The sequence below is a fragment of the Odontesthes bonariensis genome, chromosome 18 (genome assembly GCF_027942865.1).
Source record: "Odontesthes bonariensis isolate fOdoBon6 chromosome 18, fOdoBon6.hap1, whole genome shotgun sequence".
Classification (NCBI taxonomy): Eukaryota; Metazoa; Chordata; class Actinopteri; order Atheriniformes; family Atherinopsidae; genus Odontesthes; species Odontesthes bonariensis.
In genome coordinates this window covers 33,910,486-33,938,051 of record NC_134523.1, presented here as the reverse complement: position 1 = coordinate 33,938,051, position 27,566 = coordinate 33,910,486, and the positions used below count along the sequence as shown (strand labels likewise).

The window sequence follows — 27,566 nt, the reverse complement described above, 5'->3', positions numbered from 1 at the left end:
ACTAAAACTATGTCAGTGGGTTGCTAAATATACTTGGGCGACTTTAAATATTTCTGAGCAGCTCACTGAAGTGTTAACATTTTGTGGTAGCCTTTAAATAGGTTTTGTTTCGATTTTGTCAGTGGCAGTCCTGGTTTTAAAATCAGTACTAACTGATACTCTTACTGGTACTGTTATCCGTTTATCTGAACTTTTTCTGTTACATCGAGCTAAAGCTGCTCTCTTTCTTTGTATCTGTGCAGCTGAAAAGACAAAGTCACATTCGATGCGGAGCTTGGGTCTTCTTCTTTTGGTGCCATCAGTGGGCCCTACCTCACAAGACAGTGGCCTCATGATCCCCATGTGCATCACACATCTTGTATGAAAGATAAATCTATGCAGGTGAGCACAGCCAACACAGAGCTTTTTGCCTTTATGTGTAATGCAACATCCAGCAGACTGCACAGATTTGAGTCATGTGACTTGTGAGGCTTTTCCCTCATAAGCAATATTAGAACAGGGCAGCCATCTTGGCTCTGCCCTCATAAGCAGTATTAGAACAGGGCAGCCATCTTGGCTCTGCCCTCATAAGCAGTATTAGAACAGGGTAGCCATCTTGGCTCTGCCCTCATAAGCAAACAGAGCAGCCATGTTGGCTCTGCCCTCATAATTAGTTCCTATGGGAGACAGCTGTGTGTGTAAGAAGACAGAAGTCAACTGACAGAAGTGCCCTCACTTTCTGCCCTTATCCTTGGAGTTTAATACTGGGGCGTATGCCTCGAACAAGCAGTCGCTGTTCGAAAAGTAAAAGCCGTATCTGAATAATTCTTGAACCGTGAGCGCTAGAAGGGACGGCAGAAGCCTGTGGTGTCAAGGGCGTAATTTTGGGTAGGGACGCTAGGGTCACGTCCCTACCAATATTCAGCCCCCTACTCAGGGTCTCCACGGATCCTTAAAAAGTATTAAAAAGTCTTAAATAAAAAATACTTTTTATTAAGGTCTTAAAATGTCTTAAATTTCGCCGATTTTCGAAGAGTAGCATTAAATTTCATCTGGGCGAAATGAAAGAAATATATCGAAATATGTCTGGAGAGACGATTTTCTATCGCTCTGTGCACAATATGGCGACCGTTGACGTTTGAACTTTTGTGTGTGCGCCAGTACTTCCGGTGAAAACTTCCGGTGATTTGACAGCTAGCTCGTCAGGTTAGGGCCAGTGGCCGTAAACAAAGGTTAACTTATAGCCGAGAAGAAAGATGATAAAATAACGTAGCTAAAAAAGACTAGCTTTCATCAGTAGCCTAATGCTTACCGATTTAGCAAGCCTAGCAGCCTCGTTGCTAATGCTAGCCGCAGTAACGTTACCAACCATACCCGACGTCAAGGAGTTGGCTGAGCAGAGGCAAGATTATGGCGGGGCTGGTATAGTTAACTTCATAATGGGTGAGTGCAGGTTTCATTCACTTGTTTTCATTCTTTCACAGGATTGATTCACTTAATTGGTTTATCCGATTGCTGGCCGCCGAGCCATTATGTGTCTGGGTTTGTGTAGGTTACTGATCATGGTTGTTAGCAGTTGATAGTCAGGTTGTGTGATGTGTGTGAGAGTGTGTATTTTTTCTATGGGTACATGCCATTGACTGTATGAGCGGTCTGTGCTCGTTTTTATTTATTTGATTAGATTGGAGATACTTTATTAATTCCGAAGGAAATTAAATTTTGTCGTGTGGTTTATGCAATGCAAAGTCACTGTCCATAGTCTGTGCTTCACGTGAGTTGTCCAAAGTTCTGGTTTAAGTTAACTTGGGTAGTAAAATCGTTTTGCTAGTTGTAAAAGCACAGTAGACATAACTCGAAAATTAGGTTCAATTATGGATTTATTTTGCTCAGAGCCTCAGACAAACAGACAGACAAACAGACAGACAAACGGCAGCGAAAACACACTCCTTCACAGAGGTGTGACAATTGGGCACGATTGTCCTGTAGTGTGTGGTGTTCCCTTGTGCGTTCAAATCTTATGCTGACACACTGATTCAGTATCACTGAGGCACACATTTCACACTGGACTTTTTTTCAACACCGAACAGCCTAGAGTGTAGTTTTCATATATATTTTTGCCGTGGTAATGGTCTTCATTTTTATTCTTAGAGGTCTTAAAAAAGTCTTAAAAGTCATTAAATTTGTTGATTAAAAAATGTGCAGATACCCTGTCATTAAACATGAACTTTAATTCTATATTAGACTCTATTGGATTTTCTCAGAGTGTTCACGGACCGACTCACTGCCTTAATCACACCCTTGATCTTGTGCTGACTTATGGCATTGAGAGTGAACAGTTAAGAGTGTTCCCTCATAACGCTGTCTTATCTGACCATTTTCTGATAACCTTTGAGTTTACATTACTTGACTATACAGTTTCTGAGAAGAAATTTACGTATAGAAGGTGTCTATCAGAGGATGCTGTAACCAGATTTAAAGAATTAATTCCATCATCCTTTTTTTCACTGCCATGTGCAGATATGACAGAGGACGACTACCTAAACTTAATTCCAGCAGCACTTGACTCTCTTGTTGACAGCACTATAGTTTCAATGCGTACAGCACTGGACAGTGTTGCCCCTCTGAAAAGGAAGGTAATCAGTCAGAAGAGGCTGGCTCCTTGGTATAATTCACAGCTGCGTGCTTTAAAGCAGACTGCAAGAAAGCTGGAGAGACAGTGGCATTCCTCTAATTTAGAAGAGTCTCAGTTAGTCTGGAAAAATAGTTTAATAACATATAAGAAAGCCCTTCGTAAAGCTAGAACTGCGTATTATTCATCATTGATAGAAGAGAATAAGAATAATCCCAGGTTTCTTTTCAGCACTGTAGCCAGTCTGACTAAGAGTCCGAGCTCTGCTGAGCCAGTTATTCCTTTAACTCTCAGCAGTGATGATTTCATGAGCTTCTTTATTAATAAAATTGTTTCTATCAGAGAGAAGATTGATGGAGTCCTTCCCACTATTATCAGTGATGTATCATCAAGTACAGCAGCTTTAGAAGTATCTTTAGAACCTGATTTGTATTTAGACAGCTTCTGTCCAGTTGATCTCTCTGAACTAACAACAGCAATAGTCTCTTCTAAACCATCAACTTGTGTTTTAGACCCAATCCCAACCAGACTGTTCAAGGAGGTTTTCCCATTAATTGACACTTCCATATTGGATTTGATCAATCTGTCTTTGTTGACAGGATATGTACCTCAGACTTTTAAGGTTGCTGTAATTAAACCTTTACTTAAAAAACCTACTCTTGATTCAGAAGTGTTGGCTCATTATAGACCTATATCCAATCTCCCTTTTGTGTCTAAAGTTCTTGAAAAAAATAGTTGCAGCTCAGCTTTGTGATCATTTCCACAGAAATAATCTGTTTGAAGAGTTTCAGTCAGGATTCAGAGTGCATCATAGCACAGAAACTGCACTGCTGAAAGTTACCAATGATCTCCTCTTAGCCTCTGATAGCGGACTTGTGTCTGTGCTTGTCCTGTTGGATCTCAGTGCTGCATTTGATACGGTCGATCACAGTATCTTATTACATAGACTTGAACATGTTATCGGGATTAAAGGAACTGCATTAGGCTGGTTTAAGTCATATTTATCTGATAGATTTCAGTTTGTTCGTGTAAATGAAGAATCTTCCTCACACACCAGAGTAAGCCATGGAGTTCCCCAGGGTTCTGTGCTTGGACCGATTCTTTTTACTTTATACATGCTTCCATTAGGTAACATTATTAGACAGCATGGCATAAATTTCCATTGCTATGCTGATGATACTCAGCTGTACTTATCTATAAAACCAGATGAACCCAATAGGTTGGTCAGACTACAAGCATGTCTTAAAGACATAAAGACCTGGATGACTCAGAACTGTCTGCTTCTAAATTCAGACAAAACTGAAGTCGTTATCTTTGGACCTGAGCGTTTCAGGGAGAAATTGTCTAGCTATATAGTTACTCTAGATGGTATTTCCTTGGCTTCTAGTTCTACAGTGAGGAACCTTGGAGTTATTTTTGACCAGAACTTATCATTTGACTCGCATATAAAACAGGTTTCTAGGACTGCCTTCTTTCACCTTCGTAATATTGTTAAAATCAGGAACATCTTGTCTCAGAGTGATGCAGAAAAACTAATTCATGCATTTGTTACTTCAAGATTGGACTACTGTAATTCTTTATTATTGGGCTGTCCCACATATTCTCTGAAAAGCCTTCAGTTGATCCAAAATGCTGCAGCCAGAGTTTTGATGAGAACTAACAGGAGAGATCATATTTCTCCAGTTTTAGCTTCTCTTCATTGGCTCCCTGTTAAATTCAGAATAGAATTTAAGATTCTTCTCCTTACATATAAAGCTCTTAATGACCGAGCTCCATCATATCTTAAAGATCTCATTATAAGATATTTTCCTAACAGAGCACTTCGTTCCCAAACTGCAGGTTTACTTGAGGTTCCCAGAGTTTCTAAAAGTAGAATGGGAGGCAGAGCCTTCAGTTATCAGGCCCCTCTATTGTGGAATAAGCTGCCAGTAAATGTCCGGGAAGCAGACACCCTTTCCACTTTTAAGACCAGGCTTAAAACTTTCCTTTTTGATAAAGCTTATAGTTAGGGATGGCTCAGGTAATCCTGAAACATCCCATAGTTAAGCTGCTATAGGCCCAGACTGCTGGGGGGCCTCATCTGTCACACCTTTCCTCACTTTACTCTCTTTATGTATATGTGATATTATTGTGGTCATTAACTCGTGTTTCCCTGTTCCAACAGATATCCTTTGAATGGTGTTACAGTGCCGCCGCCGCCGCCGCCCCCTACCCCCCTTTCTGTCTTCTCAAACCCCAGCTGGTGGAGGCGGATGGCCACCCTTCCTGAGTCTGGTTCTGCCAGAGGTTTCTTCCTGTTAAAAGGGAGTCGTTTCTCTCCACAGTCGCCTCAGGCACGCTCAGGCCGGGAGATTGGACCGAAAAACAAAAAGTTTTCAGTGCAATCTGTTGGTTTTCTTAGCTAGGAAATTGTTTTTGAATTGGCTCTATATGAACGAATTGGATTATTTTATGAATTATGATTATTATTAATTAATTGAATTCCAATTGGCTTGAATTGGACTTACTATCTAAGTGCCTTGAGATGACATTTGTTGTATTTGGCGCTATATAAATAAAAATGAATTGAATTGAATTGAATTATATGAGTTACATTACATAACACTTAGCTGACTTTTTTTATCCAAAGCGACTTATAAGAACACATTATTGGTTACAGTCTCTGGAGCAATGTTGGGTTAGTTGTTTTGCTCAAGGTCACTCCAGTCATGGATGGGGGTGTAAACAGAGGTAGCCTAATCGTGGGATTTGAGCCTGCAACCCTGTGATTTAAAGACTAACTCCCTAAATATTAGGATGGCTCGTTAACATATAGCATCTGCATGCCATTAACTTATGATTGGTAATGCAAAAAAAAAAAAAAACTGTTGTGGAGCACTTTTGTGTCCCCACCAATGTCAAAATCAAAGTTACTCCCTTGTGTGGTGTAATTTGTATTCTGCTCCTATGTATGTTTTTTTTTTTGTGGCAGTTTTAAAATTGAGTTTTCAAATTGATTTGATGAGTCGGCCTGTTTATAATGGGAGGTGATTTGTGAGAAACCTGTGAGGCCAAGCTCAATGAGGTTGACTTTGGGTGAAAGAGGACAAAATAACCTAGGTTTTTATTTTAATTTGTCTAGATCAGCCAGATATTTTGGACGTGAGAGGCAAATTTTTTCGAGGAATGTTTCTTTTAATGAAATCAGAGTGGGAAACATAGTGAGAGCAGCATGAGATGAGTTTTTTATTTTCAGTTGTGTGTTTTGCCTTATTTGATATTTTAGACTGGAACTACTACGCTGAGAAGACAATTCAACTTGGCAGTGTTTACAGATGACTTTGGTTCTGTCGACTCCGCCGTCTGGAAGAACTTTAAAATGAAAATGGCCGAGTAAAAGTTCCGTACCCTTCTCCGTGTTTGGTGGATCCGCCGATTACTTTCTTTCCCGGTTCTGCAGCAGACAGCAACAGACTTTTACAAAATAAAAGCCTGTGAGCAACAGACTTTTACAATAATAAAATAAATAATAAAACCTGCGCTAATGCGGGATAAAATATTTATCGTCGTTAAATAATTAACGAGTTAACGCGATAATAACGAGTTAACTCACCCAGCCCTAGAATAAATCCATATGATTTGTTTTTCAAAAAATTTTGATATATTTTGCTTTGTGTCTAATCCTTTATGTTAAGTAGTCCCATCTGACCAGAGCAGCTTTTTTAATCATGACTGTACAGCTACCAACAACTTTATCCCACACGAAACATTTGGTTCATTTACTATTTATGTTGAGCGTTTCTTTGTCTTTTCAAAGATACAGTCCAATTCATTGTCATATAATCCTAAGCCATTCATGCTAAATTCATTCAAATCCAAAGTAGTCCAATTCATGCCAACTCAAAAAGGTTTGCCTCGCTAGAGAAACCAACAGATTGCATCCAGATGGACAAAGTGCATGGTGCATCTCACCATGACGCTCAAATGCCAAATTCCTTATAAAATACTGGATGTTTGTGCTCAGGATTCTCATCTGAATTTTAGGTGTTCCACAAGTTTCTGACTGAAAAGTTAGTTCCCACTGGGAACGAGAAAAACAAGAGGAATGGAAGTGTGAAACGTCTTTTTGAATGTCTGCACCTCAGAAACTGGAGACGATAGTAGTTCTTACAGCTACTTGTGGGACATTTTTAGCAGAATGTCATTTCTGCATCATCATTGTCATTGCCGTTAGCACCAGCTGACAGAAACTGAAATTAAGCAACTAGCAAGCTAGACTGAGGGGAACAAAACAACACTAAACAAAGTAGTATTTCCATTTTACTACTGCCACATACATTCATCTGACAGCTGTGACAACGTCAGGGGAAGATTAAGGAAAACAAAACAAAAAACAAATAATCTTATCAGGGTGCAAAATAATGTTCATCACTTGTCAGCCATTCGACAAAAAAAGAACATTTTCCCTCAAATGTGTGTTGAAAAAAAACAATTAGTCCTTAAAAGCAAACTAGATATATTAAATTACTTTCTATTTCTAGAAATTTACATCAAAGAATCATGAACAAAGTAATAGAAAATAATCTGCTCTTTCCATCCACCCAAATGCAAGCATATGTTCACTTGGAGATTTGTGTGTGGAGAGGAGATGCTCAGCCCAGCAGTTGCTCCATATGGACATCATTAGAAGCCAAATCACCACCATGAAACCTGGCAGTCATCATGTCATATCACCATAACAGATCATGTTAGCATGCCAAGTGTGCTGTTGTGTGAAACATCACCAGTGAATGGAAGCAGAGAAAGCTGGAAATCCACTGGTTAAAGCTCGTTGGCACTGATTCACCATCGCCGCTGCATGGTAAGACGTGAAGCTCCAACAGAGAGAGACTGACCTGTTGTTGGGTAAAAGAGGGCAGAATTTAATGTGCAGTGCAGAACTCAGATCTGCCTTTGACTCATTTTGGTATTCCAGCATTTTTGTTGAGCACGTTCACCTATTGTTTGGATGACAGGGCATACGATGTGGTCTCACCAACAAAATCTCTGATCTAATTGTTTGGTACATTCAGTATGTTAGGCTTGGACTTTTTTTTCCACAATACTTTTTTCTTGTAATCTATTAAGCAAGGGCAGTATTCGAAAAAGGCTGTGATCAGTGAGGAGTTTCCTATGACCTCAGGCTACTTTTATCCCGTTTTGATACTCAAAACATGACGTCTGAAGTCTGAGTGCAAACTGTGTCGTAAGGGGAAGCGTATTTGCTGACATCTCTCTATGATCTCATCCCATCTTTCTCTGAGGACTGTGTGAGAGTCTGCCAACGGCTCTTTCTACACGTAATTTGGATCGTATTGCTAGAATACTCCTATTTTAATGACGTCTTTGCTTGACTACAGATCAAATTTTAGTAAAGTGGTGTTATCTTTTGGGAACTGTAGAGTGGCCATAGTAAAAAAGCTAAATGCACATTGCTGATAATATTGTATTTCTGTAATGTTCTTTCCAGACATGTTGGAGTGACAAAACTGGAGAGAAGAGGAGCACGCACCAGCACTCTGCATCTTGGGGCAGCACTGACCAGCTCAGAGAGGTGACACTACCCTGACCACAAACATATTTAGGCCACACACTCTTTTTGATTCGCACAACTGTAAATCTGCACTTTTGATTATGATGATATTGATTGTGAAAATCAATTGCCTGAAACATTTTTCACTTTTAAATAATGTGAATGATCAAAAACTCATTCAAATAGCTTCCCTAAAGAGGAAGCAATAAGTATCAAGAGTTCATGTGGCACACAACAGACGTTAGTGTAGCTTGTAGTGTTGTTCCGATACCAAAGTTTTGACTTCGATATGATACCTGCCATAAATACCTCGATACTCGATACTGAACCGATACCATGGCAAAAATCTACAAAAATCTGGAAAAGAGATGAATAATGGTCCAGCTCGGTCTCACTATGGTTTAATTTTCAGCAGCTTGCTCCTTTCCTGCTGTTTGAGCAAATTACTGCAGAGCAAGTATGAGCACAATCTCTTCTGTTAGCATATTGGCTTTTGCTTAACAAGCTACTTTTCTGTCCAATATCAACGTTTGAACAGTGAACACATGACTTACATTTAAAATACTATTTTATTTTAAACAAAACAAAACATGCCACTGCATAGTGTATGCCATTACACTATGGTGGACAAACGTACGTCAGAGCATTGCAGTGAAGTATTTCAACCTTTACACTCTTCAACGCTTCAATTCACCTCCCGATCAGTAGGCGTCGCTACATTAGACGACCTAATTTCGCGACGTCTATCGTGAAAGTGGTTGATTGATTGTTTACCTTCCGGCTCCGTTCCACTCCTCACAGTGAACAATGGCGACCGAGAGAGAAAGTAGTAGTAGCCTGATTACAAATGTATAAAGCTGGGTATCATTCACATTTTCAACAACAGCCATACCAGTGCACCACTCTCTTTAGTGTAAAAAAGCTAGAAGTAATAGTAATAGTAAAATAACTTTACTTATATAGTGCTTTTCTCATTTAGTTAATCACTCATATAGCACTTATGGCGGTTTTCCACCAGCTCGCTTCGGCTCGGCGCGCTATTGCGTGTTTCCACTAGCACGCCGTACCTGCAACCGGGACGATTTTCCGTATGACCTCAGCCCTGGTTCCAAGCGGGCCGAAGCGTTACTAAAACGTGACGTCAGCAGACTGCCTTCCACTGATTGGGCGATGAGTGTCGTCACTGGAAGCGTCATAACGCGGATAATAAAAGCTAGCGTTAGCAACCGTTAGCTTACCTCCAAACTTTGTCTTTTTGAAGCTCGTAACAAAACTCTCCGGTACTTTTCAATACTGTTTTGTCTGGCGACCAGGAGTCTTCTCTTGCCTTCAGTGCGACAAAAAGCCACAGGGTGAGCAGCAACACGCGCAGCCGTGTTACGACGACCCCGCCCACGTCGAGGAGGCACGAAGTATACTCGTTTATAATGGAAACCCAACCAAACCGAGCCGTGGCGAGCCGTGCCCAGCTAGTGGAAAAGCGCCATTAGTCTATCCAATGTTTAAGGGTTTGCCGTGCTTCTTTCTCTATCGCACACATTCACACACCGACAGACATATTTGAGGTAATGGAGGATTCAGTGTCTTGCCCAAGGATACTTTGACATGGGGTCAAGGAAAGCCGGGAATCAAACCACCGATCTTCTGACTGGTGCCAACCATAGGGGAAATTGTGAGCTGGTGTGAAACTCGTCCTGTAGTTCACAAACACAGGGGGGGAGTAGGGATAACTGCCCACCTGCAACAGCACACAATTTCTTTATGAACAAAATAGTTGACAGTACAAAAGTTGATTTTCTGCCCAATCCTTTAGGTCATGTATCTTTGCCAGAGGTATATACAGATTACTGAAGGAGCATTATCAATATCGACTCTAGCAAAGGGAGCTACCCTCATTCCTTACACTCTGTGGAAAAGACCATCATGCACCACAGATGAATATCTTCAATTTGAAATAGAGTATATTTTATTTAGCAATCATAAATGGGAAATGTCTTTCCTTAACTTTTCCAACACTGATATTTCAGAGCTCATCATTTTTTCAAGCCTGTTTGACACAGTCAGTCAAAGTCAAAGTCAAAGTGAACTTTATTGTCAATCCAACCATGCAATCAGTGCAAGTAATTACATAAAGGATCGAAATTGCGTTTCCCCATACTCCAATGTGCAGCAACATTATAACACACACAAAATATGCAACATACAGTAATGCACACAGGTAAGACAAAATAAACAAACATGTACAGACAAATGGACGGGTGAATAATTAGAGGTAGATAGTGATGTGCAAAGGTGCAGTAAGTAAAGTGCAGAATGACAGTGGGTGTGTATTTTCATGTTTATAGACTTTCTTTAAGTGAGTTGAGTAGTCTGATGGCCTGTGGGAAAAAACTATTGCAGAGTCTGGAGGTCCTGCACTGCATGCTGCGGTAGCGCTTACCAGATGGTAGGATGGTGAACAGTTTGTGTGCAGGGTGAGTGGGGTCTTTGGTGATGTTGTTTGCTCTCTTGAGGCAGCGGGGCGGATACAGTTCCTGGATAGATGGTTGTGCCGATCTGGTGATCTTTTCTGCTGTCCTTACCACTCTTTGTAGGGCCTTTTGGTCGGCAACAGAGCAGCTGCCGTACCAGACTGAGAGGTTGCTAGTGAGAATGCTCTCAATAGCATCCCTGTAAAAGGTGGTGAGGGCAGAAGGGGGGAGGTTCGCTCTCCTCATGTGGCGAAGGAAGTGGAGGCGTTGCTGGGCCTTTTTGACCAGGGAGGTGGTGTTGGTAGACCAGGTCAGGTCATCTGTGATATGCACCCCCAGAAACTTGGTGCTTTTCACAGATTCCACAACACTGCCGTTTATGATGAGTGGGGTGTGTGGCATGTGTGTCTTCCTGAAGTCCACAGTCATTTCTTTGGTTTTATTTACATTGAATTGTAAATTATTGATGTCGCACCAGTTGATGAGTAGATTTACCTCCTCTCTGTAGGCTGAGTCGTCATTGTCGCTGATGAGACCCACCACTGTTGTGTCATCTGCGAACTTGATGAAGTGGTTCGAGTTGTATCTGGCACAACAGTCATGAGTCATCAGCGTGAACAATAACGGGCTGAGCACACATCCCTGGGGGTCCCCGGTGTTCATGAAGGTGGTCTTTGATGAGTTTTTGCCAACTCTTACTGTCTGTGGTCTGTTTGTAAGGAAGTCCAGTAACCAATTGCATAATGGGGTGCTGATGCCTATTGCGCTGAGTTTATTCACCAGGTGTTGAGGGATGACAGTGTTGACGGCGGAGCTGAAGTCGATAAACAGCATCCGCACATAACTGTTTTTGTTTTCCAGATGTGTCAGGCTGAGGTGAAGTGCTGTTGCTATGGCATCATCAGTGGAATGCTTGGGACGGTATGCAAACTGGAATGGGTCAAGCGTAGTGGGGAGACTGGATGTTATATGGGCCTTGACCAACCTTTCAAAGCACTTCATCATGATGGGAGTGAGTGCTATGGGCCGATAGTCATTCAGTGATGAGACTGATGAGACTGGGGATTTCTTGGGTAGCGTTATGATGGTGGTTGCTTTGAAGCATGCTGGTATGATGGTTTGGCTCAGAGAAGTGTTGTAGATGTCCGTGAGAACATCTGTGAGTTGGTAAGCACAGTCTCTGAGCACCCGTCCCGGTATGTTGTCAGGAGCTGCAGCTTTCCTGGGGTTCACCTTGAGTAGGGTCCTCCGTACGTCTGCTGGGTCCAGGTGTAGTGTTTCATTGTTCATGCAGGGAGGGATTTTTGTTGGTGTGGAGGTGCTGTTTTCCTCAAACCGGCTGAAGAATGTGTTGAGTGTGTTGAGGAAGTCAGTGTTGTCCTCACAGGTTGGGGGTGTTGGCCTGTAGTCAGAGACTGACTGAATGCCTTGCCACAGGCGCCTGTGGTCCTTTGTGTCTGTGAAGTGTGCCTGGATTTTCTGTCCATAGGCACGTTTGGCTGTTCTCACGCCTTTGTTCAAGTCAGCCCTGGCAGATCTAAGGGCGTCTCTGTCTCCAGACTTGAAGGCAGCATTCCGTGCTCTCAGGAGCTCATGTACCGCCCTAGTGAACCAGGGTTTGTCGTTGGCTCTTGTGGTGATGTTTTTGATGACGGTCACATCTTCCATGCATTTGATATGTATCCAGTCACTGACTCTGTGTACTCCGTCAAGTTGACATGATGGTTGGAAGTGGCAGCTTCCCTAAAGACAGTCCAGTCTGTGCAGTCAAAACAGTCTTGGAGAGCTGAGGTGGCTCCCTCTGGCCATGCTCTGATCTGCTTCACAGACGGCTTGTTCCTTGTCAATAGTAGTCTGTAAACTGGGATTAGCATAACAGAGAGATGGTCCGAGTTCCCCAGGTGGGGGTGGGGAACTGTTCTGAATGCCTGCTTGATGTTGGTGTAGACCTGGTCAAGAGTGTTCTCTCCCCTGGTCGCAAAGTTCACATGTTTGTGATAATGTGGAAGTACTGTCTTCAGTTTGGCCTGATTTAAATCGCCAGCGATTATGTAGACAGTGTCCGGGTTAGTGTTCTGCATTGAGATGACAGACTGATATAATATAGATAGTGCTTCCTTAGTGTTCGCACTGGGTGAATGTACACAGCTGTGATGTTTATGGCTGTGAATTCTCTTGGCATGTAGAATGGTCGACATTTAAAGCTGCAGTCTGCAACTCTTTTTCAAGCATAATGCCTGGAACTGGCCGGGGATTCTGAAAGTAGTACATTAAATACCCCAATACAAAAAAAAATGAGTTCTCTAGGTCCCCTATATGTCCCGCTAGGTCCCTCCAAAGCCAGCAGGTTTGTTTACAAAATTGCAGACCGGACCGGTAAAAGGTAACCAATCAGGTTTACGAGCTGGGCTCTGCTGCCTGTCAATCACCAATTGTGCACGCGCGATACAAGGTAGGCTCGTCCCCACGCTTATTTATCTGGACTATTGAACTTCATTACGGGCTAGTCTACTTACTGTGTCTTCCATGATCGCAAATGACAGGTGAGTTGATGAATGAGGAGTCGTGTGGGTGCATCTGGTGTGCACGTAGACGTGCACGAGTTCTCATGTGTTTTGAAGGGGCGGGACAGGAAGTTGAATAACTTTTTATTTTTCGGTTAAAAAATAAGCATTTCTTGCATTTTGCGACTACGGAGGTCACCGTTTTCAACTTCAAGCGTTCTGATAGATCATGTAAACTCTTAAAATGCCAAAAAGTAGGACTTTACGTATGACAACAACAAATCTTGCAGACTGCAGCTTTAAGTGTAAGAAATTCAATGTTCTCAGAACAGTGGCTTGAGACAATTTCGGCGTTTGTACACCAATTGTTATTGATATAGATACATACGCCTCCTCCCCGCGATTTACCGCTGAGAGCATGATTCCTGTCCGCCCGAAATGTTGTTAATCCGTCCACCTGAATGGCGTTGTCTGGAACGGTGTTATTGAGCCACGTCTCTGTGAGGATGATGGCGTTGCAGTCTCTCACCTTTCTTTGTGTTGATAAATTCAGTCTGAGGTAGTCCATTTTGTTTTCCAGCGAACGAACGTTGGATAGCAGAATAGAAGGAAGTGCTGGTCTGTATGGGTTGGCTTTTAGCCTGGCGCTGATACCCGCACGACTGCCCTGCTTTCTCGGTCTGGCACACCGCTTGCGGCGGCTCCAGTGTCGGCCGGTGGGGGGAGAGGAGTTCGCTGCTTTGCAAGCCCCTGGATCTTGCCGTTGTAGAATGCCTAGCTCTCAGAGTGTTAGGGGCTCCAAAGCCAGAGTAATTCCAGAAAGAACATCGGAGAAGTTGGAGTTTCGTAGCCCAAGTAAAGTAGTCCTGTTATAGACTATTCTCGTACAAGACTGTGACGATACAGACAACATATTTAACAAAAACGCACATCGGTATCGGGAGCTGGAGTAGCCGCTGCCTTACGTGGCGCTGCCAGTGGCGCTGAAAGGATCGGATAATTGGCTAAATTACAATAAGACTGAGTTATTAAGTGCATGTAGACACCTGAATCTGACAAGAAATTGGATCGGATCAGATTACTCGCAATCGGATTAAGACCCCGAGATAACTGGGTTGAAAGTCAAATTAAACCTGCTTGTAGACGCTGAAGCATGTGGTGAATTAGACTTTGCGTTCTTCGCATGCTCCAGATTTTTTCCCGGGGTTGTGACCCGGAAGTCGAAGGATACGATATTCCTGTTGTTGTCGCCGTCGGAAAGAAACAAACAACGCGATGGAGAATGCTCCGTTGGGCATCGCGTTTGTGCAACAAGCAGCTCATCACAGACAAAATGTAGAGGGACGTAGCTTCATCTTGCTCTTCGTTCGTCATCTTTCTCCAATGCCTGAGTTTGATCCCATTCATTCACCGCCATATATCCAAGGATAATTACCCTTGCTCAACTCATTCTTATTGTAATTTAGCCAATTATCCGATCCTTTCAGTGCCATGTGACCCCACTGAATGTAGTGGAAAGATTGCTGCCCTTCATGTGAGTGACCCGAGTTCAAATCCTGACCTGCCCCCTGCATGAAAGGAACTACCTCCAGTAGATGTCCTTAGCCAAGACCCCCTTCCACTACCTGCCGACCTGGGATATGAGTGTAAGTTGCAATTTATGGTGAGCCGAGTCCCAGCTGGCTCTTCTGCAGTAAAGGGAACAATACAGGCCGGCCAGATGACAACTCAGCCCAAGTGTGCACATGTACGTGACTGAGTTACGGCTGCAGAGGAGGAGCAGAGCTAACAAGGTTTTACAGATGGCAATAGACAAGCTACAAGGAGGGGAAGGACAGAGCACAAAGCTCTGTAGTACAGCAGCACAGAGAGTTCGTTTGCATCAAGAGGGATTGGGCAGCCTGTAGGATGAGACAGAAAGTCTCTCAGACAAACTTTATTTTGGCAGGTATGTAACCATTTTAGCTGACAAAAATGTTTTACAGTACATCTGTGAAGTTTTTTTTACAGAAACAATCAACAGGCCTACTTAAATAACAATTTGAACAGTTTAGGTGTCCTTCCACTCAAATAGATATCTGCCTTATCAGACTAAGGCTACCTTTACACGGAAACGTTCTGAAACCAAAACGCAAAAGTGGCGTTTCGTTTTCACTTTTAAATCTGCATTTAGACGAGCGTTTTAGGGTTAAAATCTGCGTGTATACAGAAACGCAAAAGTGTGTGACGTTTCATATTTATCGACACAGTACACACGCCAGATGGCTAGGTGGCAACACTACCAAGACCAATCTTTCGACTTATCTACTAATTTCTATGTGACGAGAAACGCAGTTTTTCGTTTTTCATCCTTTACACGGTGGCGCGACAGTGGAGCGTTTTCAAGAATTCCACTCTGGAGGGCGTTTTCATGCCCCCAAAACGCCGTTATCATCTCAACGATATAGTGCATCCGCAAAAAGGTTTTACGTTTTTAACCCGTTTTCGTTTCCGTGTAAAGTGCCCCTAAAGGACTGTAAGCCCTGTGCCAAGAGACTTTCACCAATAAGCAAGTAACGACTTCAGTTCAAGTTACCTAACAGTTGAAAGAAAACAAAAAACATTTTCATTGTTAGCAAAGCAAAAAAGAGCTTTAAACAGAGATGTGAAAGTACCATTTGCCACATTCTGGATTTCAGTTTGCCAAGTCTTTTTTCTCTTCAAAGCGTTTGTTTTATGTGGAGCAGAAGATTTTCAGCATGGCAGATGGAGCATTCTCACATGAATGCAGCTACAATAACGTAGTTGTTGTCATGATTGATCATCTATCTGCATACTGGGTTTGTTTGCGGGATGCAGTTGCAAGATGGCCAGCCTGGCAATAACTGTTTGACTGATGAAAGTTCCCTCTATTCCCAATACATTTTCAATTCAGACCACATTTACCTTAATACTGGGCTGAGCGGAAGCTGGCGTGCATGTCCTTGACTTTCTTCATGTTGTATTTGTAGTTTGTTGTTGTAATCATAGTGTCACATTTGAGATGAGCATGGTTTTTGTGCTGTTTTTTTGCCCTTTTTTAATTAAAAACCAATCCATTGTGCCTGCATCTCGCGCTGGCTAAAGGAGCTAGCATGCACTGCGGTCAAGTGTGACGGAGGTTTAAGCGGGCTGCGTTGCCAGGTTTAACAGAGCTTTAGGAAACACCATTAAGCCTTAATTAATACTTAATAAAAATACTTAATACTGTGCAGTATTCGCTGTATGTTATTTGAAAAAATGTATTGTTACCATATTGTTATAAGCTACTATGCGAGTGCGAGCCACCAATTAAAGCTTGAGGAGCCAAATGTGGCTCGCGAGCCGCGCAATGAGTATCTCTGGTGTAGAGCTTTATCTCCATCGCACACACACAGATGAACTATATGGGTTCAGTGTCTTCCCCAAGGACACTTCAACAAAGTCTGAGTGGGAAAAAATTCTTGCAGGACTATACTGTTTACCTGGTTCAGTGGACCCAGGGTAGAGATCCCAGAACAGGCAGTTGACACAAAGCTTTCAATAATACCTTTTCCATTAGTTCTGTTTCTACAGGAAACAGGGTCAGTGTGAGCCTGTGTGAGAGGACATGTCTGGACATGTTCTTGGCTCCTCGTGAACAGCAGTATAAAGTGTAAACCACAAGTCCTGCTTTTATGACAGGGCAGGGGAAGGTTATCTCAGTCCTGCCGGCTTCAATGGAAACGCTGACATCTGGTGGACTTCACTGGCCCAGCAGAATGAATCTCCATTTTGTAACTGCAGCTCCTTTTAGTGTTAATGGAGTGAGAAAGGAAACATGAAGCAAAAAGTGGAACAGACATTGTAATGGCATGGTATTTTTCCTAACCGTGTCATCACCTAGATGCCACCAAAGTCCCCAACAATGCCTTAACTGGTATCACGGCTCTCATGCCATCTGCAAGTGTTTTAGGTAACTGCATTAGACCAAGTCATGGTCTGCTATTCTCTCTCCTCTACTGTCCCGTGTTGATTCCTGGGTAAGTGAAGTCAACCTAATTCAACTTGTCAGCAAATTGAAGAAACTATGTTTGGGAAGGTTTCCTTTTTGTCAGATCCTGACCTAGAATCTAAACGAGTCACTCTTGGTCAAGAGGGTCAAACAGAACCTCATGAACAATGCACTGAGTCACATAGCAAAAACTGCTCAGGAGTGGCTCAAGAAACAGAACAAAGAGGACCAAAAAGAGAAAAAATCTTAACATTTTAGATTAGATTAGATCAACTTTATTGATCCCACAGTGGTGAAATTCAGTTTTTTAGGCAGCTCACAGGAAAGAAAGTATACAGGGCAAAGACAGTAGTTAAAAATGAGAGACTTACCGCACTTACTCTAGCACTAGTGATGCTCTTAGCTTTTTGGTTTTGGAAGGAAATGCACTTATGATTTCTTGTGACCTGAAGTTCTTTTGCCTACCGATGTGGAACACACTTATTGTAAGTCGCTTTGGATAAAAGCGTCTGCAAAATGACCGTAATGTAATGTAATGTAGATATGAATAAGAATAAGATTAGAAAGTATGAAAATACAAAAAAAGCCAATACTGAAACCTGAAAAATGCAACAACAAAAAAGCAGGCTAACATCCTCCTCCAGTGTCCAGCAAGCAGCCCAGGACAGAGCTGGCCTTTCTGACCAGCTTGCTCAGTCTCTTTCTGTCCCGGTCGGTGCTGCCCACTCCCTAGCAGACCACAGACCACAGAGCATAGCTGAGGCTACCACAGGATCAGAAAGTCCTCAGCCTCCTCAGATGTACAAGAACTTAGGCCTTTCTTGTACACACCATCTGTGTTGTTGGACCAGTGCAATTACAGTCCAGGTACCGTGAATTCCGGACTATAATCTGCAACTTTTTTCCCAGGCTTTGAGCACCGTGGCTTATAATACGGTGCGGCTCCCAATATATGTTTTTTTCTTTTTTTTTCATGCCGCCAAAAACATTTTGCCTCGTAACATTAGACCAATGAAATGAACGAATAGTTCACAGTGGTCCAATGAAATTGTACTATAAATAAATAAGACTGAAGTGAGTGACGTTCTGAGGCTGTTCAATCGGGACACTGAAGAAGATGAATTTGATGGTTTTTCAGAATCAGAATTTAGTGCGCAGGAGGAAGATGAAGAAGGCGATGGATGACATGGTGCTTCGAATCCCAGCTGGGGCCTTTCTGTGTGGAGTTTGCATGTTTGCCCCATGTAGGCTATGTGTGTAACGTGCAGGCTTGGAGACTCAAGTGCAGAGATCAAACACAATTTAATAAAGGTCATACACAGGGAGGCAATCCGCGGGGCAAAAGTACAGGCAGGGGTGGGCAAAGGCACCAAGAGTCAAAAAACAGTCCAAGTCAAAAAACCACTGGCAAAGGTATCAAACTGGGCAAGGCAAGAGCAGGGTCAAAAAACACAGGAAAAATGTCAAACACGGATATACATACACTTTGAGAACGCTAGAGCGCTTGGAACAAAGGAACCTAGACAATCTGGCAAGGTAGGTCCGGAAAGCTGGGAGTATAAATAGTAGTGAGAATGATTACTGATGGCCACCAGGTGTGGCTGAGACTGGTGGGAAACTTAACAGGAAGTGAAATAAGGATGACACAGAGGTTAACAAAATAAAACAGGAAATGAATCGAGTCCACAAAATGTCTATAATCTGTGAGCATGACAATGTGTGAGTTCAATGACTTTTTTTCTTTTTTACCAGCCGTGTTACAGGCACTGTTCGGGAAAAAAAGCATTTGCAGTATGTGTTTGTTTATGTTACCATATGCATTTAATCAAAAGTTTAAAAATCCTCGCGTGTAACATCTTTCTGTGTAAATATCTCATATTATTATTATAATCCGGTGCGGCCTATACAAGTACAAAATGGATTTTCTTTTTTTAAATTAGGGGATGCGGCTTATATTCAGGTGCGCTCTAAAGTCCGGAATTTACGGTACTTAAAAACCTCCACGTTTCAATGTCCGAGCCCTGGATGTTCTCTGGTGAATGGGGTAGGGCCTTTTTTCGGAAGTCAATCGCCATCTCCTTCGTCTTACTGGTGTTTAAACGCAGGTGGCTGCGCTCACACCAGTCCACAAAGTCCATGATGACTGACCTGCACTCCAGCTCATTCCCCTCAGCCAACAGTGGCGGATTCATCAGAGAAGTCCGAAGTGTAGAGGGGGAAGAGGAATGGTGAGAGTACCGTTCCCTGAGGGACCCCATGCTGCAGACTACCACCTCAGACACACAGCTACTGTGGCCTATTGGTGAGGTAGTCAATCGATAGTGTAGTCCATGATACCAATTGTCCATCCACACCTTCCCCTGCAGTAGGGATGGCTGAATGGTGTTGAAAAAACCCTGACTCACAGCGCTTATGGTGGTCTCCAGGTGAGTCAGCGCCCTGTGCAGCAGGTAGACCACTGCGTCATCCTCTTTGGCCTGTAGGCGAACTGCAGCAGGTCCATCGCTGTGCCCATCATGGAGCGAAGATAGGTGAGGACGAGTCTCTCTGTGGTCTTCATAAGGTCAGGGGTGGGTGAGGGGTCTGATGTAGTTCAGCTCCTTACCATGTGCTGTTTGGGTTGTGATGTGTGAAGATGAGGGGACAGGGGAAGCTGGCGACTTTGTTCCTGAATGTAAAATGTTTTGTCTTCTCCTCTTCTCCTTTTTTGATCTGAGCAGATTGCGAGGCTCCAGCAGCAGCTCCAGCACAGTAAACTAGAAAGACGCCCCAATAAAGGACTGATTTCCCCCCCCATCAGTGGAACAACATCACTCATACAGCCCCGACTAGCACCACCAACCACACCTACACAGCAGCCAGCCACATTCAGGTATCTTTATTGACACCATGAAACTTAAATTCTGTTTAAAAAATACGTTAGATATGTAGAATAAGAAGTTATGTGTGAATGGTAAATAGACTGTATTTATTTAGAGCTTTTCTTGTCTCATTCCCACACAGCACTTCTTAGTTTCTACAGTGTTCCAGGCTATGCAACGTTAGCATGTCCTCGGCTAAACTAAACAAATTGAGAATCGATAAGGGAACCGATAAAGAACCGAATCGTTAAGCAGAATCGAAAATGGAATTGGAATCGTAAAAATCTTATCAATTCCCATCCCTACACATTCACACACACTGATGAACGCATCAGAGGCAACGTGAGGTTCACTGTCTTGCCGAGTGACTCTTTGACATGTGGTCCAGGGCTCAAACCATTGAGCGTTTAATTGGCACAAGACCGATGGTCGTCCTGAGCTACACTAGGAGTGTTTGTGTAAAAGAAAAACACCTCGATGTGGTTGCAAGGTGAACTTACTTTACTAATAAACGTATCAGGAGCTTTTTGGGGCTCAGTGTCTTGCCCAAAGACACGATGTGAAGTGGGGAAGCTGGGGATTGAACCACCGTTCTATGAGAGAGTCAGTGGTACCATCTTATTTAACAAGTGGGAGTGCTTCATTACTGCTTCTGAAGAGACACTAATGTGAAGATGGAGCACTTTTGCAAGACAGTTCACTCTAGATTTAAGAACTAGTTTCTTTTATGGACATAACAAAAAGGCTTTTCTTCTCTGCCTATGTCAGCAGTTTTCCATGTCGAGGTCGGCCCAGATGCCGCTGTCCAACATCACAGTGCCAAAGCCCTCTATCTCTAGGGTGCCTAGCAGCATGGAGGGCATCAACCATGAGCTAGAAAGAGTCTTCATCAAAGACAACGGAGAGAAGGAGGAGCTCAAGGTAGGGCTTTCTTCTGCCTGACTGTTCAACCCTGAGAATTGCTTGAATTCTGTCTGTTGATTTGTTCTCCTCTGGGCTTCGTAGTCTCTGGAGGTTCCTGATGGGCGACGGGCACCATTCCCTCCCCAGCAGCGCAGCAGCAGTTCCCGCAGTATGGACACCCAGACTCCCTCAGCCCCTGGCCGATCTAGCAGCTGTTCCAGTCTGTCACCGTGTCCCTCACCAGCCTGCCCACCAGGATCACATGATGGCAGCCCTTACTCCACAGAGGATCTGCTGTATGACCGGGATAAAGGTAAGAGATGTCAAAGTCTTGTTGAAGCCTCAGTATGTGGGAGAGCTCCTCACATTGTTCCAGTGGACTGCCAAAAAGTCAAAGAAAAACTTCCTGAGGAATTGAATCATTCTAATGAAGCACAAATGGAACTGGCATATATGCCGATCATCCATGACATGAGCAACAGTAGGTCCTGCACACAGCACGGAAAGAACTCTCACTAGGCTGGAACAAAAGTCATGTCAGGGTTTCTTGGAGTATCTGCTGCCATGACTGTAGCAACAGATCATTTGAGACGTACGTTACAACATACGTTATTGCTGTTGTTGCTTACATCCAACCGAGGGCAGCACCCACGACAGCATGGGACATTATCCATGACACTGTTGCTAAGATACAGAGCCAGCACCCCGAAAGCCTTCATCGCAGTCACGTCTCTCTGTTCTCCGGTCTGACTGGCTTTGCACAGTATGTGGACACTGGATCTGTTCTATGCTAACGTGAAGGAGGCTTACAGGCCAGTGTCTCTTCCACCACTGGGCAGATCTAACCACAGCATGGTATGTGTGCAGAGACTTCCTGTTACCACTGGGTCTTTCAGGAAGTGTTCAAGGGATGAACTGAAAGACTGCTTTCATCACATAGACTGGGCTGTACTGCTGGAAGAACAGGAAATGGACATGGACAGGAGGATCAATACTAGGGATGTCCCGATCTGATCACGTGATCAGAAATCGGGGCCGATCACGTGGTTTCTGACTCGATCGGTATCGGACGTTTCATCCCGATCAGCGATCGGATATGTAGCCTATCTATATATGTATATTTATTCTCATTATTTTTTTTTATCAGAACTATAATATTTCAAAACAAATGGGAAAAAATAACAGCTTAGTATTTACTGTTATGTGGTGGTACAGTAGAGTCAGACCGTCTCAACCATAGACATAATGGCCCTCATTTATCAAACTTGCGTAAAACGAAAAACGTGCGTAGGTCGTGTGTACGTTCTTTTCTGCGCAAAGGTTGGCATTTATCAAATCCATCGTGAACGCAGGAAAGATGAAATCGCCACGACAGGTCTGAGGCCGGTGTACGCACTTTTCCATTTTGACTTGCGGTGACTGCAATACAGCAGCGTCACTATTGCGTGCTCCGCGGCGGCACTGTAACACCATTCAAAGGATACCTGTTGGAACAGGAAAACACGAGTTAATGACCACAATAATGTCACATATACATAAAGAGAGTAAAGTGAGGAAAGGTGTGGCAGTCTAGGCCTATAGCAGCTTAACTATGGGATGTTTCAGGATCACCTGAGCCATCCCTAGCTATAAGCTTTAAAAAAAAGGAAAGTTTTAAGCCTGATTTTAAAAGTGGAAAGGGTGTCTGCTTCCCGGACATTTACTGGCAGCTTATTCCACAAGAGAGGGGCCTGATAACTGAAGGCTCTGCCTCCCATTCTACTTTTAGAAACTCTGGGAACCTCAAGTAAACCTGCAGTTTGGGAACGAAGTGCTCTGTTAGGAAAATATCTTACAATGAGATCTTTAAGATATGATGGAGCTCGGTCATTAAGAGCTTTATATGTAAGGAGAAGAATCTTAAATTCTATTCTGAATTTAACAGGGAGCCAATGAAGAGAAGCTAAAACTGGAGAAATATGATCTCTCCTGTTAGTTCTCATCAGAACTCTGGCTGCAGCATTTTGGATCAGCTGAAGGCTTTTCAGAGAATATGTGGGACAGCCCAATAATAAAGAATTACAGTAGTCCAATCCTGAAGTAACAGATGCATGGACTAGTTTTTCTGCATCACTCTGAGACAAGATGTTCCTGATTTTAACAATATTACGAAGATGAAAGAAGGCAGTCCTAGAAACCTGTTTTATATGTGAGTCAAATGATAAATTCTGGTCAAAAATAACTCCAAGGTTCCTCACTGTAGAACTAGAAGCCAAGGAAATACCATCTAGAGTAACTATATAGCTAGACAATTTCTCCCTGAAACGCTCAGGTCCAAAGATAACGACTTCAGTTTTGTCTGAATTTAGAAGCAGACAGTTCTGAGTCATCCAGGTCTTTATGTCTTTAAGACATGCTTGTAGTCTGACCAACCTAAAGCATTATCCTTTGATGTAAAACATTCCCTGTGGTCCATATGGAGCACATGGTACTGTGTGCACAATCTGCATGAAGATAAACATTCACCTCCAAGGCTTTGATAAAACCATTTTACTCTTTTTTTTTTTCTTCCAAATTTTGAGTAAAATCATAATAGTAGAAGTAGTAATCAAATATATATATACAGTAATAATAATTATTGTAGTTTTTTAGTTTAACAAGTAAAACAATCAAATTAAAGGAATGAAAACCTCTATTAAAAATGTGGAAAAGCTGTGTTAGAATATGGTAGATAAGCAAGAAAGTAAAAAGTTTTCATCCTTTATTTGTAATTGGTTATTTCCAACCTTTGTGTTTAATCTGTATAATTAGAAGTTGACATAACATACGTGCTCAAGTGCTACTGAAACATCTGTGTCTTCCAGAAGAGCATTTCATCAAGTTCTGAGTAATCCCAAGCATGTTTTTCTGTGTTTAGACAGTGGGAGCAGCTCACCACTGCCAAAGTTTGCCTCCTCACCCAAACCCAACAACAGCTACATGTTCAAGAGAGAGCCGCCAGAGGGATGCGAGAAGATTAAAGCTTTTGAGGAGATGAGGTATAGACTTTTCTACTTTCTGAATTGAAACTCTGCTGCTTGAGAAATGTGTGGTCATCAGACACTGTGACTGTTTCTCTGCAGCTCCAGGCAGTCTGCATCAGCACCAGTTCCCCTGTTCTCCTGCCCTGACAAAAACAAAGTCAACTTCATCCCAACAGGCTCCGCCTTCTGCCCCGTCAAACTCCCCGGCGCCCTGCACCTCACTCCGGCCTCGGAGCCGGAGGAAGACGAGGGCGGCGCGGAGTGGAGTTCTGCTTCTGAGCCTCAGGGGGCCGCCTCACTCTATGGCATCCCCACTCAGGTCTCCACGAGCACCAGCACAGATGACCCCCCGGAAGAGTCCAGCTCGCCCTCAGAGACTGCAGAGCCCCAGACAGACACCCCAGTCATCAGCTAGGCCTGGGCAGAGCTGGCCTCTGTCTTCGGGATCCATACAAGCGACTTCCAACTACCAAAACTAACTTTCCCACCAAGACCTCCCTCTGCTCTGCCAGGAGAGCCATCTCTCTGTCCTGACTCCCGACACCCCACTTCTATCTCTGCATGACGTAGCAACAATGTTCCTTAATACCCGCCACAGCCACCACAAAGACCTGACACCTTAATGTTCTGTTCCCGCATCATGTCGGAGCTGTTTGCAGGGACCTGATGGTTAAAGGTATCATACGCAGACAGCGGGGGGAGGATGGAGCTCTATGGATGGGGGGGAGGGGCGTGCATTTTAAACTGGTAGTATATTTCTGATTCAAATTATGTGTTGTGTTCTGTTTCAACATTCACAGTATGAATAAGCTCTAAATATATATAAACACATATAGCTCTATAAAAAGAAAGAAAATGCTTGTTTAAAAAAAAATCCCAAACTGTGTATTACTATGTGATGTAATGAACAGGAGAAAATTGCTGCACTATTCCGGATTATGTTTACACCTGTCCAGGTCACATGTAAAACCCTCTCAAATAAATGCAACGAGTAAATCATTTGGCCAAAGGAAAAAAAAAGACAAAATGGCCACAATTGATTGCACGGCGTGTGCATCCGGCCTCGCTTCAGGTATTTCACAATCAGAGTCGATACTCAGGTAATTTGGAATGTATGTCCATATCTTAAACTATAACTATCTTCAACTCGACAAAGCAGAACTGATTCAGTGTCATGTATTAGTTTCCCTCATTCCCAGACAAATCATTTCTTTCTGTTCCAGAGTCCAGTCTGAGACTAGATGTGTGATAGTGGCTGCAGAGTAAAGGGTTGGAGGAGTGGGCTTCCAACCCGGGGGACGGTGGTGGACCACTGCACGGACCTCACACACTCGAACTGATTCAATCTGCATGTTTGTGTAGAACTGAAAGTATGCTGGACAGACTTGAATGATGTGCAGTGGTTGTTCTTTAAGCTTGATGAAAGTGTGACATTGCCTGCTAACAATGGACCAGAAGTGGATGAGCCTGCAGGTGAGCCTGCAGGTGAGCCTGCAGTCACATGAAGGCAGAATCAAACGGAAGTATTGTACTTAGTACGGATGCAGATCGGTGGTGCAGTTGTTACACAAAACATTTATTTGGGTTTATTTGTTGTTCGAAACCTTTTTTGAGGTTAAAGAAGCTGGGCCATTTTTAAATGTCAGTAGCTGATGGCTGTTACAGTTGGATTGATCTGAGTTAGACACTACAATCTACCAGTAATGCAGAGTTCAAGAAGTTAACAGTTTATTTTGCTCTTTCAGAAGTCACATATTGTTGCTTTACACCATATCAGCGGTCAAATAAAAAGATGTGTAACAAAAGAAATCATGTCAATTTCTAAAAAGTGGCTTGCATTTTTTTCACGAATTAAACACTAGCCACCGAGCCAATTCTCAAAAATATTGTGACACTGAAGTTTATGCACGTGTGGCACCTGCACTGCAATACTGTTGTTAAAATGGAGTTACTCTATACCAAAAATAATGGTGTGGCAACAGTTTTCTGCACTCTAAAGATGTGGAGCTATAAACAGATAAATGTTTTACAACCTGCATCTCCTCTCTGCATTCAGGTCAGGATTGAAAACTCTATTAAATGCATTCCTGAGATTTTAGAATCCAGACTATACAGTCAATGGACTCGTGCTGATTAATCCCTAAAGTATCTCAGCCATTTGATCTGATCAGTGTGAGAGGCAGATGTAGGAGATGATGAGTTGCCGACGTGGTAGCGCCTTCATGCACAGACGCAGCACACAGGACTGTGGCGGCCTGCCTTCCTCTCACTGTCTGTTACTACACTGTTTCCTGATGCTGCCACACAGCAACCAAGCCTTTTAACATCCCATATATTTTGTGCAAGGGTGAAGCATAATCCACATTTATTTTGATAACTGGTGTGCTAGTAGAATCCCTGCATTGACATTCCATTCTTATTTTGTATGTATGTGGCTTTTAAAGAGGCTCAGTGCTGTGTTGTGTTTTCTAAAGACATCTCAGCACCTTACCAAGAGCTAGAGCTTTCCCAATGCCCCACATATACTTGGCATTGGTAAACTAGTTGTGTGCAATAATGTGGAAAAAAACAAAACAAAAAAAGTGTTGTCTTTCCAGACGTTGCCAGTGTCTTTGACAGTGTCTCATCTTGCATTCCTTTGGTTTTGAGATTGGAGGCTGGAACAGCAAGTGTTCTGTTGCTAAAGCCATCAAGAAAACCAGCACTGAGGGTGACCAGAGCACATTACTGGCAGGTCAGAATGTCCATCAACCCACAACATGATACTCCTTGTGTAACCTGCAGTGTCAAAGTTCATGCACAAAGGCAATAAAATCTTGGTTGTTTTGTCCACCTCTTTGGAGTTTGTGTACATGAGTGATCTTAGTTACTACTGAACCTGCAACAGCAGTAAAAGGAATGATTACAGCTTTTGTCATCCCAACTAGGGATGGGAATCGAAAACCGGTTCTTGTTGAGAACCGGTTCCCAGTGTTTCAATTCCTTGGAATCGTTTGGCGATTTTGCAAACGATCCCCTTATCGATTCCAGTGGGCGCGAATGACGTCACCATGCAACGTTGCGTGGCGAGTCCAGCGCAGCCAGCAGCCAACAGTAAACATGGCGCCCAAGCGGTACAAACGCTCGAAAGTTTGATTACACATCCCTAAAAAAGACGACAACAGGGCAACTTGCAAAGTGAATATTTCACCAAAGGGAGGAAATACTACCAACATGCAATAACTATGAATGAGTGTCGCGTTTTCAATCTGCTCCGGACTAACGTTGGTGAATCTGAACCCAGCAGCAGCAACGTTAGCAACGTTAGCATGTCCTCGGCTAACACTGCAGGTAACTAACTAACTAACTAACAAACACTGCTTATCATGTTAGCACCATTTGCCTCATTGTAAAACCTGCTGTTAGTAACGGTTAAGGTTAAATGAATGCCTTCTCATGCATTACATTTAGATGAACTACTACCCCCAGTTCACCTCTACCTCCAGCTTCTCCTTTCACCAGAGCAGGGAAGAGTTAAATTACCCAGGCCATGTGGACCTCACCGTTGTTGGGTTTGTAAGGTCATGACTCGTGTTACTTCTTTTTTTTTCTTTTTTTTATTTACAGTTTTGCACATATCACACATACATCACACACAGGGGTGGACAGCGCTTGTCCACAAGATAGGGGAAAACA

General features: G+C 43.0%; 1 protein-coding gene across 1 annotated transcript; it reads left to right on the top strand.

Annotated features, from left to right (window-relative positions):
* Nucleotides 1-246: 246 nt before the first annotated feature.
* On the top strand, nt 247-26,723 carry glcci1a (glucocorticoid induced 1a; the record flags this gene model as incomplete). Its single annotated transcript, XM_075449350.1, has 8 exons — nt 247-381; nt 8,097-8,180; nt 19,846-19,997; nt 20,375-20,438; nt 20,758-20,907; nt 20,992-21,202; nt 23,786-23,906; nt 23,991-26,723. Coding segments are annotated over 8 exons (1,233 nt in total), but the record flags the coding sequence as incomplete, so codon positions are not given.
* Nucleotides 26,724-27,566: the final 843 nt, after the last annotated feature.